The 20,095-nt window shown below is 40.8% G+C and overlaps 1 protein-coding gene across 2 annotated transcripts; it reads right to left on the bottom strand.

The window, feature by feature from the left end:
• Positions 1-185: 185 nt before the first annotated feature.
• Positions 186-19,095, bottom strand: PCYOX1 (prenylcysteine oxidase 1). 2 transcript variants are annotated; one of them, XM_011219319.3, is made up of 6 exons: positions 18,911-19,092; positions 17,644-17,850; positions 16,233-16,407; positions 4,120-4,331; positions 3,641-3,793; positions 186-3,235 (listed from the first exon to the last, which is right to left on the bottom strand). In XM_011219319.3, the coding sequence occupies exons 1-6, from the start codon at positions 19,020-19,022 to the stop codon at positions 2,577-2,579; spliced, it is 1,518 nt and encodes a 505-aa protein (XP_011217621.2). In that variant the 5' UTR covers positions 19,023-19,092; the 3' UTR covers positions 186-2,576. The 2 variants fall into 2 exon arrangements, with proteins under 2 accessions (XP_011217621.2, XP_034515211.1); XM_034659320.1 differs by lacking the exon at positions 17,644-17,850 and having other exon boundaries at positions 18,911-19,095.
• Positions 19,096-20,095: the final 1,000 nt, after the last annotated feature.

Here is a 20,095-nt window from a genome sequence, read left to right as displayed (position 1 = left end):
TACAAATGGTGGTATCATAAACGTAACTTCAAGAAACCTACCCAGCAAATGCTTAGGCCTGCACTTCCTGTGATCTGGTAAAAAGCCTACAAATCTTGAATCACTTTAAAACTGTAGAGAATGGGGTATATAGAGGTGAGTATGTAAGGTACTTGAAAAACAGAACACAATGGATAGCTTTTATATTTATCTCTAAAACATTATTTCCTGTTTATAGAATATGTTTACAGCCAAAGAATAGCTAGAAGAATCAAGCCAACTTAATCACAATAAGGAGAGTTGGCGTCAAGTTCAGTACATTTTTATTCCCTTCTCCAGCAGCTCTTTAAATCTTTACTGATGTTGACAAATTTTTTTTCAACCACATAAAGCTAAATTACAGAACGGGTTCTCCCAAGTGTGGTTCGTAAACCAAGAGCATCATCTAGGAACTTAATACAGATACATACTTTCATCCACCACTCCAAACCCACTAAAATTCTGGGGTGAGGCCCAGCAGTATTTTAAGAAGCACTCCAGGTGATTCTGCTGCCTATTCAAGTTGGAGAACCACTGGAGTAGAACTGGCTTTCAGTCAACTCCCGGTAATTTTTACTAGTCTCTTCTGTACAAAGACAAATCAAGTAGTCTACTGAAGTAGCAGGCTCTAATAGTATTTTTCTTCCCCCAAAAAAATCATTATTTAATGCTGTTTCTATTTAAACTTTATGCCTGATACATTAATAATCTGTTTTGCTCTTGGAGGAAGCAGTTTCAGATGCCCTGTTGGAAAACTTAATCAGAGTAGGTTTGATATAATGGCAACATTTTAAATTGGTGTTCTTGTAAGTAAATAATGTATCCCATTGCAAAACAAATCTGTGAGTGATAGAAGTTAACTATTTCATTACCAGTTTTTATTTATCAGTCTTCAGCACACACATAACAGTATTACATTCTCTACAATATTGTCATTAAAACCACAAAAGGAAAATGTGACTGCCTCTTAACGTAGTTGTTAAGAATAAAATTTTAAAAAGCTGACCCTTTGACAAACTATAAATTTAATCCCTGCCTTTACATCAAATATATTTTGGCAGTTTTATCAGCATATTAATATTCACAATTGTGGTAGAGACAAAAATCATTTTAACTAAGGATCAGTGTTTTCTTACACCATTTTGCTAAAGTAGCTTCTGCCATAATCTGGACTATTTTTTTTTCCCCAACAAGACATGTTAAACTTTGTTACAGTTACTTATAGAATTCACCAGCTTTTATTCTTTCTGTCCTACTGTGACTGACTATAAGGACAACCATTCATGATACCTTTATACAATAGATATAGAACTGGTTCTTAATTTTGGCTGCATATTCGAATCATTTAAAAAGCTTTAAAATCTTACAGGTTAATTCCAATGTGTAGCCAAAGTTGAAAACTATTGCCTTAAAAACAAGGTTTCAGCAACCAGTTTTCTCACCCGAATGCTACGGTAGTTTTAGAAGCATTTAACAGTTAGAACATACGCTGGATTTGATCAAGCGCGGTATCATTCTGAATATCCTGCTCTAACGTCAGTGGTTCTGGAGTAATCTAAGTTGCCTCTGTTGTCACACCGACAATGCTTACTATCATGATTACTACAAGAGTTCTTGTTGGGAGACATCATTCTTCACAAAATGAATCTGCTTTAATAATGCTGCATTAGGTTTTTTTGGGACCTTTAAGGCACTGAAAACCCTTTGGAGACATCTTAAACCCCCACATCAGTGATTCTCAAACGAGGTTGCACCTTAGGAACTTTTTTAGCTAAAATGCTGAGATCCTATCCTCAGTCAACTAAATCAGAATCTGGTTGCATGGGGGTCTAGCAATATTTTTTAGAGCTCCACAGTTGAGGATTTGGTAATAGAATGACAATTTCTTGAATCAGTAGCCTATATCTGCTTCCATTTTACTTGAGATTTTTGTGTGACAAAGTTAAACTACTAAGGGTTTTGAATTTCACCCCAATAAAATCAGGACAGAAGCAATCAAAAGAAAATTCAGAAAGTCAAGGCTTCTGGCATGGGCACATCTACTTTGAAAAAGGGCATAAATTAACTAAAGCCAGACATAGGGTACCAGTTCCCGTAGTAGTTTTACCTGTCTTGACTGAAGGTCACTTCCAGATGTGAAGCACAAGTGAACTAGTCCCCCACTAAAATTTGTCTTTAAACTCTTCCTCAAGTGCTCAGCTTAAAATGCTCTGAGGTTTTGTTCAAAATCCAGGGCGCCTTATCCCCCAGACCTAGTGAATCAATCTCCAGAGGAGCTAGAGAACCCACATGGTTAACAAACTCCAGGGAATTCTATACTGTTGATAGATATTAAAAGAAAAATTAAGAAATTTTGGAGATGGTGTAAATGCAGTAGTTAACACCTTCACACTTAATTAGAAACTTGTATTTTCTTATAACTCACTGGGATTACTTTTGTTAAACAATACTAATTTATGGCAAAATATCGGATTCAAAATCATCTCTGCGCAGATTGTGTTCTTTGCCGGTGATATTTCATTTGGAACCAGAAGGGGGAAAAAAGCGATAGTGTTATTTCATAGTTCAGTTTTAAGTTTCTCATATAAGTCCTCTTGGTCAATCATGTCTGTGTGCCCATTCCAGCGATGATAAGCAAGAAGAGCAGCATTGTGGGCGGCAATGGCACTCATCTCCATGGCACTTGCTGCACACTCTATGCCATTGAGGTAGTAAAGTCTATCGTGGAGAATGATGGAAGGGCATTTCTCTGGAGGCTTATAATGAGGATATGCAAGCCATGGCTGCTTCACAGCATAATCATAGGACAAAAAAAGCTTTAATATTTGTTCTTTAGTGAGAATTTCTTGGGAAAAGATCTTCCAAACATATCCCCTATCTGTTAATGGTTGAGGATTATCCTTTTCTGTTACAGAGGACACAATCCCAATGCTATTAATGAACAAATCTGAATTATCAGTGGTTAAGATTGTACTGAGATCAAATTTGTCTAAGGCTCTAGAGCTAAAAAGAGTTGAATTCAACTGCCCCTTAATTAAAGTTGTCACTATATGTTGGTAGTACTGATGGAATTCCTCAATTGGAGGATCAAAGTTGAGGAAAGTTATATTGGACATTTTTCGATTCAATGGAGTGGCCACCAAGACAATGTCATAGAAGTCCGAACGGGTCTCAGATCCAATTTGGTATATCACTTCATACATCTTTGTGGGATTTCCTAGAAGAAAGCAGCATACATTTCAGTGTTTGTAGTGTACTATACTTTACACCTTCCAAAAATAATTTTATTATTGTAATAGTTTATAAAGTTTATTATAAAATAGTTATAATTCTAAGGAATTAAAAGGAGTTTTACCATTTAACTGTGCTAAATTGAGGCCAGTTTTCTACTGGAATAGAAATGTACAAAATATGGAATTATACTTTTAAGAATGAAATGATTTTAAAATCCAAGGAGATGTGCCACTGTACTTGAGCACATTTGGGAATATTTCCATGTGGTACAACATACACAATTTATAATTCCATCATTTGGAACTGAGAGATGACAGAAGAGTGGTTTTTCTCCCTGAGCAATTATTTTCTAGAGAGTAAATTAGGAACAGTAGAATTTCAGGCTCACCTGTATGCTTGGTCCTTGTTTTCTCTTCTATGTACATTACTGAGCCAGATATAAGGTTGCTTTTGGACGCCTGAAGGAGCCCTGAGCAAACAAGTTTATTACCACCTTCTACTGCCCAAAGGCCAGAATCAGCACCAGACAATGATACCGCCCCTGTCAGTAGTAGGAAAAAATGTGTTTTAATTTTGACTCTGTAAAAGGCCGTCTACCCACTCTCTTCCCAATTTAGGTGAGTTCTGCTCCAAATATCTCCAGACATTGTCAAACAGTCCCTGGGGGCAAAAATCTCAGTGAAAGCTAAGGAACTCTCCCCACTAAAAATGCACAGATCTACATATACACAGTTTTGCCAACCATGTCTGAGGTTTCATAGAAAGGTAAGTCTTCTCCAACTCACGGCTTAAAGTTAGGAGCCACCATAGCATCAGGTAAGCCCCTCTGTGAATTAATGTCTGTAACTGTTCCAAGCCTTGGCTTACCCACAAAACCATTGATGTTCATGCTTTGGCCATAATTGACCCTCATGACAGGTGCAACAATTTCATTGAGGAATTTCTCAGAGAAGCCTGCTTTCTGCAAGGTTTCAAGAAGTGTTCGGTTAAGCATTCCAAGGAATTCGTCTCCTCCTAGAGAATGTAGTAACTTTTCTACACTGCTGAAGGCATAGTCGTGAGACTGGTAACGGTAGATCCTTTTGAAAAGAAGAGAAATGGCCATTAAACACCAAACAAGATAAGGGGAAGGGAATTAGCATATTTCCTTCTAATGAATTTCTACCTACCATGTAAGATGCACCTCAGTCACCATCTTCCCCAGGTATCCCAGAAGCTCTTATCCCCCCACCCCACCTCCTCAGGTAGTACACTGTCCTTCGTATAGTCTTCTGCGTTAATATGGTCACTGGGAGCACCTTTAAAGAAGTGAGTATTGTCCTAGGTCTTGGTCTCATTCAACTTTTTATCTTCCAGCAGCAGTTAGACATGTATAAAATTAAATTTTATCTTTCCACCAGGCTTGATCCTCTCTATGCGCTCCCTATCCCAGCCAAAATGTAGATTGGGCTGTTAGTTCACTCCTAACATCCTACATGTCACCCTCGGTTCATTTAATTTCAAACTTAAGTATTTTCACTTCTTTCTACTGCTCCCACCCAAGAAGAAAACCTTACCAGTCTTCAAAACTTCTCTCTTAACTCAGGATTTATATTCAAACTACTAAGATGAATAACCGATCTACCTGCTTCCAGTTTCTTTTCTTTGAAACCTTTATGAATCTCCCAGAAACCCTAAAGTACATCTTTAGTCATTATTGACTTAACAACTTGCTTACTGCTACCTACTAAATAAACTCCTGATTTTAAAAAAAAGAATGAATTTTAGAGCCAAACTCATCAAGTGTAACTCTTGCTCTAACTACAGACAGAGAAACAAGTAAAAGGACTTGTCTAAAAGTCACATGACAAGGCTCAAGCACAAGCTGCCCCCTCTGCCCTCAACCACACACACCACTCATACCCTCCACTTGAACATACCTGACCCGTTCACTTATCTCTGAATGTGCTCTGCATATTGCTCCCCAACACTGCACTAACTCTTCTCCAACTAGAATACACTTTGAGCTAGGACCCCACCTCCTATGCAAAGTCTTACCCAACTATTAATTTTTAGGAAATACCACCTAATATATTCCTGAACTTCATGGACTTAAAAGAATATCCATGCAGTAATTCAATATGTAATTTTTCAAGTTGCCAGTGACACAAAAATGAGAAAGATACGATTCCTTTCCCTCAGGGAGCTTACAGCTGGAGACAGGTAGTAAGGCACATACACTGATGAGTATATGAAACAAAGGAAGAACTAAGTACCAAAGGAATATCTCTATCTTACGTCAACTTTCTTCTCTCAAAGTTGTAAATTTTTTGAGCAGGGGACAATGTCACATCCATTTCAATATTACCCACTATCTAATAGTGTAATATACAAAACATTGAATACATTTTTGCGGGAGAAATTGGTATCAGTGTGCACCAAAAAACTAAAATAACTCCTTCCAACCATATCAATTGGTTTCTAGTCCCAAGGAAGTTGGAAAAAGTAGAGGATGAAAATACAGAGTTCTTTAGAAAATAGACTGAATATCTCATAAAATGAAGAATGAACTTTGGCTAATGGTCAGCAAGACAAAACAGCAGCCAATTAAATAACATATAGTATCATAAATTATTCCCTGCCACCACCTGCCTGGGACCCAACCCCATTCCATCAAGTCTCCAGTAAAGGCCTAGATGAGAGACAACAGAAACCATGTACTCACTGAACACTGTAACTGTTTTACAATACTAGTTGTGTTAGAATACATATTTACTAAAAAGTTAGATGTGTAATTTCTGCTAATCAGACTCCTTTATAGCCTCTTTTTTTTCTTTTTAAACTACATTTGTATAACCTTTAACATTTATTCATTTGATAAATACTTATGAAGCATTAACTTTGAGCCAGGTATTCTAGGCGCTAAAGATGCAGAGGTGGTCAGCACGACAGAGGAAAAAAGTCCCTAATGGATCCTTTGTTCTAGTTGGTGAAACGGGTAGTAAAAAAAATTAATGTGAGTAAATTATATAAGTTTAGAGGATGATAAATGTTAAGGAGAAAGCAAATCAAAAAGGAAGACTGAGAAGGCTTAGAGTTGGTAGTTGCAACTCTAAATAAGGTGGTCCCCAAAAATAAGTAGAGTGGTCAAGGAAAGCCTAAGAAGGTAACATCTGAGCAAAGACCTGAGGGAGGTGAGAACTGCAGCATCCAGAGGAGAAAATATTTTCGATAGAAGTAAGAGTGGTGCAAAAGCCTCATTCACAGAAGCATGCCTGGTGTGTGCAAAGAACAATGAGGCCAATGCAGTTTAAACAGACCCAGGAGAGCAGGAAGAGGCATAGTCAGAAAAAAGTATTGGGGAGGAGACAGTATGAGAGATGAAACTTCTCGAAAGGTGGAATAAGGACCTCAGAAAATCTACATAAAAGCAATGAGAACACTGGCAAAAATCAACATCAACTTTTTCAAAACTCTGGAAATAAATCAGACTTGCCAAAGCCTCAGGAGTATCTTCAAGAGAAATGGCTGAATTGCAGTAGGAACAATGAATCCTGTGGCATGTTAGCTTGCCCTATTCCCATTCCCCTCAGACCAGCAAGGTAGCCTTCAAAACCAGCAGTCTTGAAACTATAATACCTGTGAAACCTACAACCTGGCAACCATGGGAAAGGATAGGACAGGTTTGGAGCTTCTCCACATCCCTATCCCCAGGGAAGTGCCACTATTTGACCTATCTGGCAGCTCACTGAAAAGCTCTATCCTCGAGGGTTGTCTCAACTTGACCTAATTCAGAGCCTGATCTTTACAAACAGCCCATCCTGAAGGTGTCCGTCAAAAAAAAAATCGGGGGCAATTTAAAATCACAGCTACCTGAGGCTGTGATATCAAGTGGGGCTAAGAAGAGGCTGACCAAAAGACAAAAACAAAAAACCTGGGGAATGAAAAACACATTCTTGGTGACCCAGAAGGCCATGATTATGTACAAGATTATCACATGCCTAGGAAAGACCTTAGAAGGCCCTAATCTGTCACCTCTGGTTATCCCTGAGGCTTTGAGCAAGCAGGAAATAAAAGCTAAAGTAGACGGAGTTGTAAACCACCTGCCAGAGCACTGAAAACTCACCCAACACACAATTAAGTGACCATGCATGACAAAGAATACAGACTTCACAGAATTAATCCCAGAAAGTCACCAAACTAACAACAACAGCAACAGATCTGGGGTAGCTGGGAAATCTGATTTCCAGAGTTGCCATATAATGTTACTTTAAATATCCTGTTTTCCACAAAAATCATAAAACAATCAAGAGAAACAAAGTATGGCCCAGGGGCGCCTGGCTGGCTCAGCGGGTAGAGCATGCGACTCTTGATTTTGAGGTTGTGAGTTCAAGCTGCACATTGGGTGTGGAGATTACTTTAAAATTAAAAAAAAAAAAAATTGGGGTGCCTGGGTGGCTCAGTCAGTTAATCAGCCAACTCCTGATTTCAGCTCAGGTCACAATCTCAGGGTCCTGAGATCAAGCCCTGAGTCAGGTTCCCTGCTCAGCAGGGAAGGGAGTCTGCTTGTCCCTCTCCCTGCCCCTCCCCATGCTCTTGCTCTAATTAACTAATTTTTTTTTTTTTAAAAAGAATGGGGGCGCCTGGGTAGCACAGTCGTTAAGCGTCTGCCTTCGGCTCAGGGCGTGATCCCAGTGTTCTGGGATCGAGCCCCACATCAGGCTCCTCCACTGGGAGCCTGCTTCTTCCTCTCCTACTCCCCCTGCTTGTGTTCTCTCTCTCGCTGGCTGTCTCTATGTCAAATAAATAAATAAAAATCTAAAAAAAAAAAAAAAAAAAGAATGACCAAAACAAGGAAAGAAAAAAAGAGTCCTAGAAAGTTTCCCTGAGGAAACACAGTTATTGGATTTACTAGATAAAGACTTTATATCAGCTATTATAAATATGTTCAAAGAACTGGAGGAAACCATGTTTAAAATATTAAAGCAAGTATGTAAACAGTGTCTCACCAAATATCAATAAAGAGTCAAACTTTTTTTAATTCTGGAGTTGCAAAGTACAATATCTGAAATTTAAAAATCCCTAGAGGGGCTCAATAACAGATCTGAAATAGAAAAATCAGTGAACTTAAAGGTCAATTGAAATTATACACTCTGAGGAACAGGCAGAAAAGAAAAATGAGCAGAGTATCAGTGAACTGTGGGACAACATAAAGCATACCAACATACACATAATGGGAATTGTAGGAGAGGCAGAAAAAAAAGGGGGGGCAGGGCAAAAATACTTGAAGAAACAATGGCCAAACACTTCCCAGATTTGAAAGAAAACATTAATCTGTGCACCCAGGAAGCTAAATCTAAGCAGGATAAATGTAAGAGTTCACACCCGAAAACATAATACTGGAAAGAGAATACTGAAAGCAGCAAGAAAAAGGTGACTGACCCAGAAAAAGGGATCTTCAATTCATCAGAAACCATGAAGGCCAGAGTGTAGTGGGATGACATATTCAAAATGCTGAAAGAAAAGTCTTATCAACCAAGAGTTCTATATCCAGCAAAACTATCCCTCAAAAATGAAAAGAAATTGAAATAATCCCAGCTAAACACAAACATGGAATTCATTATGAGCAGACCTTCCCTACAAGAAATTAGACTAGAGAAAGTCCTTCAGGCTGAAGTACACTAGACAGAAACTCAAATCCCCATCAAGAAATGAGCACTGGTAAAAGTAATTGCATAAAGTAAACATAAAGAACTGAAAACAGAATCAAAGAGATTTTTTGAACATCCATGTTTACTGCAGCATTACTCACAATAGCCAGGACGTAGAAGTAACCTAAATGTTCATCAGTGATGAATGAATAAAACAAAAGAAGCCAATAATAGAGGAACAGACAGACAAAAACAACATAAGATGTATAAAAAGTAAATAGCTAAATAGCAGGCATAAACCCTACCTTCACAGTAATTATATTAAACATAAAATGGACTAAACACTGCCATCATAAGGCAGAGTGGTAGACTGGACCAAAAAAAATCATGATCCAACAATACGCTGTCTACAAGAAACATACTTTAGATCCACACAAATAGGTTGAAAGTAAAAAGATGGAAAAAGATATACCACACAAACAGTAATCAAAGACAGCTGGAGTGCTTACACTAATATCAGAGAATATAGACTTTAAGACAAAAATTGCTGCCAGAGGCAAAGAAGGACATTTAAAAATGATAAAGGGATTATTAGTCTGTGAGGAAGTCATAACAATTATAAACATACATGCATCTAACAACAGAGTTCCCAAATACATGAAATGAAACAGAACCGAAGGGAGAAACAATTTAACAATACTAGTTGAAGACTCCAATATCTCACTTTCAATAGCAAGTAGAACAGATAGGCAGAAGATCAGCAATACATTCGTTCATTAGGGCTACCATAACAAGGTATCACAGATTGAATACCTTAAACAACAGAAATTTATTTCTCATAGCTCTGGAGGCTAAAAATCCAAGATCATGGCATTGACAGCTTTGGTTTCTTTTGAGGACTGTCACCTTGGCCTACAATGGTCACCTTTTCATTGTGTCCTCCCATGATCATCCGTCTTATATGCATGCACATCCCTGGTGTCTCTTCCATGTTCTAATCTCTTATGCTTATAAGGACACCAGTCACATCCAATATGGCCTACCCTAATGGCCTCATTTTAATATAATTCCCTCATTAGAAGCCCTGTCTCCAAATATAGTCATTCTGAGGTACAGGGGGTTAGGGCTTCAACCTATAAAGGGGGTAGAGCATAATTCTGACCAAAATAAACAGGAAATTTAAAAATTAGGAGATAGGATTACCTATGTCAGGTCTTTCAAGCCATTGTACAGATTTTGGGTGTTACTCTGCACGAAATAGCCACTGGAAGTTTATATTTTTAATTTAAATTCAAGGTAGTTAACATATAGTGTAGCACTGGTTTCAGGAGTAGAATTTAGTGATTCATCACTTACATATAACACCCAGTGCTCATCCCAACAAGTCTTCCTTAATACCTATCCCCCATTTAGCCCATCCCTCAACCCACTTCCCCTTCAGCAACCCTCAGTTTGTTTTGTTTTTTTTAAGATTTATTTGTCAGAAAGAGAAAGCACAAGCAGGGGAAGAGCAGGCAGAGGGAGAAGCAGGGAGCCCAATGTGGGACTTGATCCCAGGACCCCGGGATCATGACCTGAGCTGAAGGCAGACACTTAACCAACTGAACCACCCACGCACCTCAGTTTGTTCTCTTAACTATAGAGTCTCTAATGGTTTGCCTCCCTCTCTGTTTTTATCTTATTTTTCCTTCCTTTCCCCTGTGTTTATATGTTTCGTTTCTTAAATTACACATCAGTGGAATCATGATATCTGTCTTTCTCTAACTTATTTCACTTAGCATAATACACTCTAGTTCCATGCACAGTGTTGCAAATGACAATATTTCATTCTTTTTGATCACTGAGTAATATTCCATCGTGCGTGTGTATATGTATCTCCACATCTCCTTCGTCCATTCATCTGTTGACGGACATTTAGGCTCTTCCCGTAATTTGGCTATTGTTGATAGTGCTGCTATAACTGGGTGCGTGGGCCCCTTTGAATCAGGACTTTTGTATCCTTTAGGTAAATACCTAGTAGTGCAATTGCTGGGTCATAGGGTAGCTCTATTTTGCCACTGAAAGTTTCTGAGCAGAGAAGTAATATGATGACCCTTATATTTTAAAAAGACCTCTTTGGCTGCAATGCTGAGAAAACAGATAGTGGTTGCACAAGGGCAAAAACAGGAAGGTGAGTTAGGAGGTATATCAGTTTCCAGTTGCTATTATAACAAATTACCACAAACTAAGTGGCTTAAACAACACAAATTTATTATCTTATGGTTCTGCAGGTTAGAAATCCAAAAGTCAATCTCACTGGTTTAGAGTCAAGGTGTCTGCAAGGCTGGTTCCCTCTGGAAGCTCTGAGGGAAGAATCCATTTTCTTGCTTTTTTCAGTTTCTGTAAATCACCTGCTTTCCTTGGCTTGTGGCACCTTTCTGGCATCATTCCAACCCCTTCCATCATCACATTTCTTACTACTCACTCTGATCCTCCTGCCTCCCTCTTTTAAGGACTCTTGTGATTACACTGGGCCCACCTAAATAATTGGGAATAATCTTCCCATTTCAAGATCCCTAACTTAATCATATCTGCAAAGTCCCTTTTATAATATAAGGTAACACATTTACAGGTTCTAGGGATTAGGGAGCTACTCCAACAATACAGATGAGATAACAGCGGCTTGCACTAAAGTGGTAGAAGCCATGGTGGTGAGAAGTGGTGGAATTCTGGATACATTTTAAAAACTGATAGGATTAAAGACAGACTGGATTGGGGAAAGGAGGAAGAGAAAAGGGTAAAAAATTACTCAAAATATTTGTTAGGAGTAACTGGAAGGAAGAAAAAGTGTTTATAAAGCCTTTCCCTGTGAATCCTATAGTCTCAGATTAAGAAATGTTCAGGATCTAATATGTTCTCAGAAACACACTAAGGGCTAGAGACAAGAATGAGCTTTAACCTAGCCCAGAAACCAAGATATCTCAACAGAAAGACGTTACTGAACCAGAGGATTCAATTCAACAAGTGTCTGAGTGAATAGCTACTGTATTCTAATTACTGTGCATACCACAGAACAACACAAGTGTGTGGGTGGTGTGCTCCATATAACACTTACAGGATGTTTGGAAAGAGAAATGAATGGCAACTAGAGATTTAGTGGAAGCCTTTGCTGAAAGGGCTGAGAAAAGAGACTGGACTCTGGAGTAAGAAATAGCATCTAACCAGAAGAACTGCATAAATAAAATTTGCTCAGAACTAGAAATTAACCTGGAGGGGCGCCTGGGTGGCACAGCGGTTGGGCATCTGCCTTCGGCTCAGGGTGTGATCCCGGCGTTGCGGGATCGAGCCCCACATCAGGCTCCTCCGCTGTGAGCCTGCTTCTTCCTCTCCCACTCCCCCTGTTTGTGTTCCTTCTCTCACTGGCTGTCTCTATCTCTGTCAAATAAATAAATAAAATCTTTAAAAAAAAAAAAAAAGAAAGAAAGAAAGAAATTAACCTGGAAAGTATGGACAGCAGGGGCTACAGGATTTCCACCCGAAGTAGCTCCATCAATAAGAAAAATGAATAAATACTTGCATGGGTGTGGGATGTTGCCTATCACCCTCTTTCAAGTGTCATGGTTTACTACTGTCACATGGGCCTTCGCTCACACTGTGCACTCTGAAATGGAAGCACAAAAATGACCATGTACTTCTCCAAAGCCAGTCAGCAAATCCCCCAAAAGTTTTCCAGAAGGGGACCCAATCTGGATTTGTCATATACATTGAAAATAGGGAGAAAAACTTTGAGCAAGGGCTTTAGGTTTCTATTACCATTCAAAGAAAGAAAAAAACTCAAAAATATTATCCAATTGCACATTTTAACCTAATGGTTTGCAACTTTGTAGGTATAGGTAAGATTCACTTGAGGTACTTTTAAAAATACCAATGTCCATGGGCACCTTAGTCAGTTAAGCGTCTGCCTTCAGCTCAGGTCATGATCTCAGGGTCCTGGGGTCAAGCCCTGCTTCTCCCTCTCCCTCTGCCATTCTCCCTGCTTGTGCTCACTTGTGCTCTCTCTCTCAAGTAAATAAATAAAATCTTAAAAAAAAAAAAAAAGATTCCCATGTGATTCCAGTGTGCAGCAGGTTGCGAACTACTGCTTCACTGAAATGCAGGGGAATCTGTTGTTCCAGATTACTCTTTGGCAACCTCTGTAGTTCCCAATTCTGATTTTTGCAATATTCCAGAGTATCTCCAACATGGGGTGATATTACAAATACACCTGACCCTTGAATAACACAGGTTTGAACTGCACAGATACATTTATACATGGGTTTTGTTTTTTTGTTTTTTTCGGATATATATAGTGGAGTACCACAAATATATTTTCTCTTCCCTTATGATTTTCTTAATAACATTCTTTTCTCCAGCTTACTTTATTTTAAGAATGAGATATAACACACAAAATATGTATTCACTGACTGTTCATGTTCTTAGTAAGTCTTTCTGTCAACAACAGGTTATTAGCAGTTAGGTTTTGGGGAAGTCAAAAGTTATATACAGATTTTCAACTCTGCAAGGAATTGACACCCCAACCCCCCCATATTATTCAAGGGTCATTTATTTATTTAAGAACTGGTACAGCATTTAACAGAAAGTAGACTGATGACAGCACTAGAACAAGATTCCCTGCTGGTGGCAGGGGAAGGGGTTGGGAGAGAAGGCAGAAAGGGAGAAGTGGGAACACACAGGGTAACAGTTATGTCACTAGTCCAGCAGTATTTAACTACTTTAACAACGGCACATGCTGGCTCAATACCAGCCTCCTCTCCAACTTTCTCATAGGATATGATAAAATTATCAAAATAAAATTTTTATGTTCCTGACTCATTGAAAGAACAGAAATGTAGGGTGCATGGCCCTTTGAACAACATAAGGATCAGTGCTGTATAATCAAATATCAAAGACAGACAGAGGGAGGCAGTAATTCCATAAAGTAAGGGAACTATTTTCTAACAACAAAAATAGGGGTGCCTGGCCGACTCAGTCAAAAAAGCATGCAACTCTTATCTCAGGGTTGTGAGTTCAAGCCCCACACCAGGTGCAGAGATTACTAAAAAAATAAACTTTAAAATCAAAAATAGTATAATCCTGGGGCACCTGGGTGGCACAGCGGTTGAGCGTCTGCCTTCGGCTCAGGGCGTGATCCCGGCGTTCTGGGATCGAGCCCCACGTCAGGCTCCTCCGCTGTGAGCCTGCTTCTTCCTCTCCCACTCCCCTGCTTGTGTTCCCTCTCTCGCTGGCTGTCTCTATCTCTGTCAAATAAATAAATAAAAATCTTAAAAAAAAAAATAGTATAATCCTGGGGCACCTGACTGGCTCAGTCCATTAGAGTGTGCAACTCTTAATCTCTGGGGTTGTGAGTTCAAGCCCCACATTGGGTGTAGAGTTTACTTAAACAAAAAAATACTATAATCTATATATCCCGTCACTGCATCTATTTCAAAGTTCTATAATATCCAGAATTCACTTTAAAAGTGATTTCTTAATTTCTCCTAAGGCAGTTCTCTACATGTCAACCAAGCCGCCAGTAAGAAAACTTATAGACATAGGCAGGGCTGTATCTGATGCCATCTGAACTTGACTTTCCTGCTGAGCATGCAGCAACATGCCACCTTCCTTCTTTTACAAAGTGACTGGCTCTCTCTACACAAATCCTATATATTTTCTTAGTTATTGGTTTACTGCCTGTCTCTCTACTAGAATGTGTCTTATTTGAAGACAGGGACATGTTCTAGATTTTACATCCTCAGGACCCAGAATAGTGCCTGGCACGTAATAGGCAGTAAACATTTGGTAAATGAATAAATGAACGAGTGACTACTTTAAAACAGTCTGCACTGTAGCTGACCTTAATGTGCCCAATGGAAAAGTGTTTGAGGAATTGACCTAACAATGATGTTTAGAAAGAGAAATCCCAGGGGCGCCTGGGTGGCTTAGTCAGTTAAGTGTCTGCCTTGGGCTCAGGACCCCCCAGAGTCCTGGGATCAAGCCCCACATCAGGCTTCTTGCTCAGTGGAAAGCCTGCTTCTCCCTTTCCCTCTGCTGCTCTTCCTGCTTCTGCTCACACGTGTGTTATCTCTCTTTCTGTCAAATAAATAAGTATAATCTTTAAAAAAAAAAGAGAGAGAAATCCCAAACTACCATAAGTTACAAAAACTAGAGTATATTTATCCTACTCAATCCTTATACCTGTCCTTGTCAATACTTGGTCACATATAACATGTAATTTTACCTTTTTAAGAATTATTTTACTACACTGAAACTCATAGTAATGAAATATCATTAGCACTTACAAGTTAAATTTCTCCAACATCATAACATAAAATTGTAAACCAGCATAAAATTAGCATATGCTAATGGCCTTAAAAAAAAAATAGGCTGCATCTGTCAAAGTTAGACTGGTTATTTTATATCATTTTTCCTAGTTACCAAAGCAATACATATAGAAATATTTGAAAATACAGAAAAACATAAAGAAGAAAAAGTGGCACCTGTATTCTCACTACCTGGAACAGTGCTGGAATTCAGTATCTCACTTTAAATTCTTGGGGCACAGAACTGATACTCTGCCTCAGGCTATTGGCTCATTGAAACATCATGTCACAATTCATTAAATTAAATGAAACATCATGTCTCATTTTAGTTTTGTGATCCTTTCTACAAGCTCTTATACACGTTACCTCATTCACCTATACAACACCAGCACAGTACAGAGATTAAGAGTGAGAGCTCTAGGGCACCTGCGTGGCTCAGTCAGTTAAGCATCTGCCTTCGGCTCAGGTTATGATCCTGGGGTCCTGGAATTGAGACCCTCATCAGGCTCCCTGCTCAGCAGGGAATCTGCTTCTCCCTCTCCCTCTGCTCATGCTCTTTCTCTTGCTATCTCAAATAAATAAAATCTTTTAAAAAAAGAGAGAGAGAGAACACTGGAGCCAGAATGCTTGGGTGGGAACTCCAGCTCCACCACTTACTAGGTGGGTGTTCTTGCACACTTGAACCCTCTACGCCTCCACCTTCCACATCTGTAAGAAGCTAATAGTACCTGAGAGAGCTGTCATAAGAATTTGAGGAGTTAACATTTCTAGAGCATTTAAGTGTGTGTGGCAAAACTAAATAAGCATTTCCAAAATACATATGCAAAAGCAAAAATTAACTGCTCTTTCAATATTCAAGTGGATAAACGGTCTGCATATTTTATATAAACCATTTACCTAACAATCTGACTAACAGGCTTACAGTTAGGTAGAGAATTGTTTCAAGAAATAAAATTCCTAAAAATCATCTAACTAAAAGGTCTTAGGATAAATGGAAGGGGAAAAAAATTACCTCATAAACTTGTCCAATATATCCTCTACCCACATGTGCATTCGGAGGGACTGGAATCCATACTGCCAAATTAGTTTAATCATGTTAACTATAAACCAGCTGCTCTCCTCAAACACCAGAGTCTCTCCGTTATACACCCCCATTAGGCCACCAGAGCTCTGAATAGTAGACAGACCTGCAAAAACAGAGAAAGGGTTAGCTAAACTCAGGGTTTCTATGTTGATCAAACTAAAGAAGGTCATCTGAAGCTAGGGGGACACTCTGAAGTGTGTGAACTCTGGGCTTCCCCCAGCTCTCAGGAAACATATTAAAGAAGCTCTATCTTTAGAACACTGTGCTATTCATTCACTATACTGTCCTAAAGCAGATCTCGAAAAGATCGGTCAGAGGGTCATGCAGATACATCAAAATCAGACTGGCTATTTTTGGTTGAAAAAGACTAAAAAATCAAAGGAAAATGTCAGAATACAAACTGAATTCAATTCAAATACAGAAATTTTGGGCGCCTGGGTGGCTCAGTCAGTTAAGCATCTGCATTCAACTCAGGTCATGATCCTGGAGTCCAGGAATCAAGCCCTACATCGGGCTCCCCGCTTAGCGGGGCGTTAGCTTCTCCCTCTGCCCTTCCTCCTGCTCATGAGCTCTCTCTCTCAAATAAATAAATAAAGTCTTTTTTAAAAATTAAAAAAAAAAAAACCAGAAACGTCAGACATGAATATTTGCAGTGTTAACTGCTCCAGGCATACATTTGCCCTCATGGAGGAAAGAGGCCAAGGGAGCATCATCCACAGGAGATGTGGAAGGCCCAAAGGGAAAGGAGGCATCCCTATTCCTGTGCGAATCCTATTTTGCATAATTGGATATTTCAGATAACTGGAAGGAGGCAAAAATTACACAATATTCCCTGAGCAAAGGGCCTGCAGAGGCCTGCCAGAATTCCCCCAACCCGTCCAGCTCCTCTGTTGGCAGGGAAGCAGTCAGATGTCCCAGGTTCTAGGCACGTCTGCACCCATACCTGTGTGAGTGACTTTAAGCCAGACACTGAAAGCCTCTGGGCCTCATTTTCCCAGCTGTAAAATGAGTACACAAGGTTTCTGCTAACTCAAACCATTCTTGGATTCTTCAACATGAACCCAGAGGTTTAAGAACTAAAAAGAGCAACCATCCCCACCCCCATCCCATGGCTGTAATTCCAGATAACTGAAGATACAGATAACTAGTGTCCCATTACGGCAAAGTGGCTCCTAACTAAGCTTGTACTAATTGCTAGCAGCAACGTGAGGAAACCGTTTTACCAACTTCTCTGTAAAAGACAATTAACAAGGCAGAAAAGTTTCAGTTCCCTATCTGATAAACATATCCGTGGATGGTCACACAGAAATCTGCTTAGCTCTACAACCAAATTACATACCCAGGTCCTTGACAAAACGCTTCATGTGCAGATTTAAAGGATGGATGACAGAACCTCCTGCCTCATATTCTTGCCCTCGGACAGTCATTGTGGCCAGACGGCCTCCCACCTCTCCTCTTTCAAACAGGTCAATCTTCACATCTTTCCCAAATTTCTGCCGCAGATAATAGGCTGCTGAAGTGCCACCAATTCCAGCTCCAATAATTGCTATGGGTGGAGAAAAAAAGGAACGGTTTCTTTCCTTCTCACCCAGCTGTATGAGTTGTTTTTGAATAACAGATGTTAGCCAAAGCTATAAATCACCAATTTAGGAAAGCTGGGGGCTGGAGGCAAGTGACAGTTGCTGAAGATAAGACTCTCTAAATCTGGACAGACACTGCTCTTGGACAAAAGTGGTAGTACATTAATGTACAAATTGACATTGGATGGGGGGGCAGATCCCCAAAGGTTCTCATAGTTCTTTGTCGAGGCACCACTGGTTCTGCACACCCTTCTTTGTGCCCAACCCAAGGGAACTGAGGAGGTGGGCCTTTCCAGGACGCATTTTAAATAAAGTGGCCGCCATTTTTGCCAAGATTTGTTCTGTCTCATTAATATAGATGGGCTAATGTCCCCACAAAACAAAGCTTTAGGGGGAATAAAAAAACAAACCAAACGCAGCAAAAACCAAGACTGAAACTTGAGAGTGGCTTATTTCCGCTGTGCAGTAGTCCTAGGTAGAGAAATTGTGCAAGCTAGGGCCTCTGGGAGCAGGCCGACCTCAGCAAAGAAGAGGGGAATGGGGTTCCAGTCCAGCCTATCAGGGGAAGCAGATGGGGTCAGCTTGTTTGCACTGCTCGGTGTGCTGTGACCGCGTGCGCCTGTCATCCGCAGAGCAAGGCGGCAGGTCGCTCCAGAAGGAACCAGAAGACTGGCTTCCCAAAGGTGCAGCGGGGGAAGGAGGTAAGAGGGTCCTCAGCCTCCCCAGACACCCAGGCTTCGGAGACGGGCATAAAGGACGCTTGGCAGCCGCCCGCCCACCCCGATACCCTCTCCACCGCCCATTCCCCTAGTGGGCACATCGACAAGCCCAAGAAGACACGGTCCCTGGGACACCGACAGCGACCCTGAGTCGCGAACTAAGAAGACCGCGTCCTGCGCGGTGGACTTGGCGCGCGCGGCCTGGCGCGTCGCGGCCGCGGGGCCTGGTGCACTGCGTAGCGGCCGCCCGGCGCGGGGCGCGCTCCCGCACCCCTTCCGCGCCGCTCCCCCCCACCCCGTCACCTACCGATCTTATCCGGCGGGGCCCGCAGCTCGGCGCTCCCGAGGCACCCCCAGCTGCACAGCAGCAGCCACAACCCCAGAAGCGACGAGACGAGCTCTCCAGCCACGAGTCCCATGGCTCCCGGAGCGCAGCAGTCCGCCAAGAGCGCCCGACAGTCCGCCTGCTGCTACGAGTCTGCGCGCCGCACGCCCCGCCCCGATCCTCCGAGCCCCGCCCAGGTCCGCCCCCTCGAAGGCGGGCCTCCGCACCCCGCTTCGGCGCGTCCCTACCGGAGCTTCCTAGCCTGGTCGGTTCGGTCCCCAAGCCCGTCCCGCCCCTTCGAAACGCACCCTACTTCAGGGACACATCAGAGGCACCAGAGGCACCGGAGGTGGAGGCTCACCCCAGCTCTCCATCTTACTCCCCATCTATTCAAGTGAAGCATCTCTTCTTCACTAGTGCCCTCTTCTGTCCTTTCAACCTCTCCCTGTCAGAGAATGCATACAGCAAGTCGCTGTCAGACTCGTGAAGCAACCCATGCTTACTGAGTGACCACTATGTTCCGGGGACTGTTGGGCATAAGATGAATGGGTAAACAATGATCGGTGAAAAGGAAAATGAGGGCGAGCAGGGATGGGGTGGTCCAAGGGAAAGTGATGGCGGATATGAATAAAAGTAATGTGTCCGTATCACACCGTAAAACATTATGCAAGCATTAAAAAAAAAAAAAAATGAAGGACCTATCCTGGTATTGTTATGTGAGAAAAACTAGTGGCTGAGTGATGGGTATTATAAGATCCCATTTTGTAAGTAAAATACGCCACTTCCACCCCCCCCAAAGAAAAAAACAAAACAAAACAAAAACAGTATGTGAATATGAAGAACAGTGTGGATAGAAGGAAAATAAGTTAGATAAAAAGAAAGATTGAACTTGGCGTATAAAACACAGTGCAGAAAGCATTCATTCATTGGACAAATATTTACTGAGTTCCTTCTAAGTGGCAAGCAATGTTCTAGGTGCTTGAGAAAAATCAGTAAACAAAACAGATTTTTTAAAAGATTTATTTGAATGAAGCTGATAGTCTAGTGGAAGGAGATATGGTAATCAGAACAAAGAAGTAAATGATATGTTATACAGAGTGGGATAAGAGGAATGAGGAATGGGTTACAGTTTTAATAGGGTGGTTGGGGTAGGTCTCATTGAACAGG

The sequence above is a fragment of the Ailuropoda melanoleuca genome, chromosome 4, assembly GCF_002007445.2.
Source record: "Ailuropoda melanoleuca isolate Jingjing chromosome 4, ASM200744v2, whole genome shotgun sequence".
Lineage (NCBI taxonomy): Eukaryota > Metazoa > Chordata > Mammalia > Carnivora > Ursidae > Ailuropoda > Ailuropoda melanoleuca.
The sequence above is the reverse complement of the archived record's forward strand: the minus strand, read 5'-3'. Positions and strand labels throughout refer to the sequence as shown.

Bases quoted from the DNA above. Each gene is read 5' to 3' on its own strand.
- PCYOX1 (XM_011219319.3), bottom strand. From the start codon at position 19,022: ATGGGACTCGTGGCTGGAGAGCTCGTCTCGTCGCTTCTGGGGTTGTGG. The intron at 16,408-17,643 runs GTATGTAATTTG...CTGTTTTTGCAG, and splicing joins GCGTTTTGTCAAGGACCTGG to GTCTGTCTACTATTCAGAGC. The intron at 3,236-3,640 runs GTGAGCCTGAAA...GCTTTCTTCTAG, and splicing joins AACAAGGACCAAGCATACAG to GAAATCCCACAAAGATGTAT.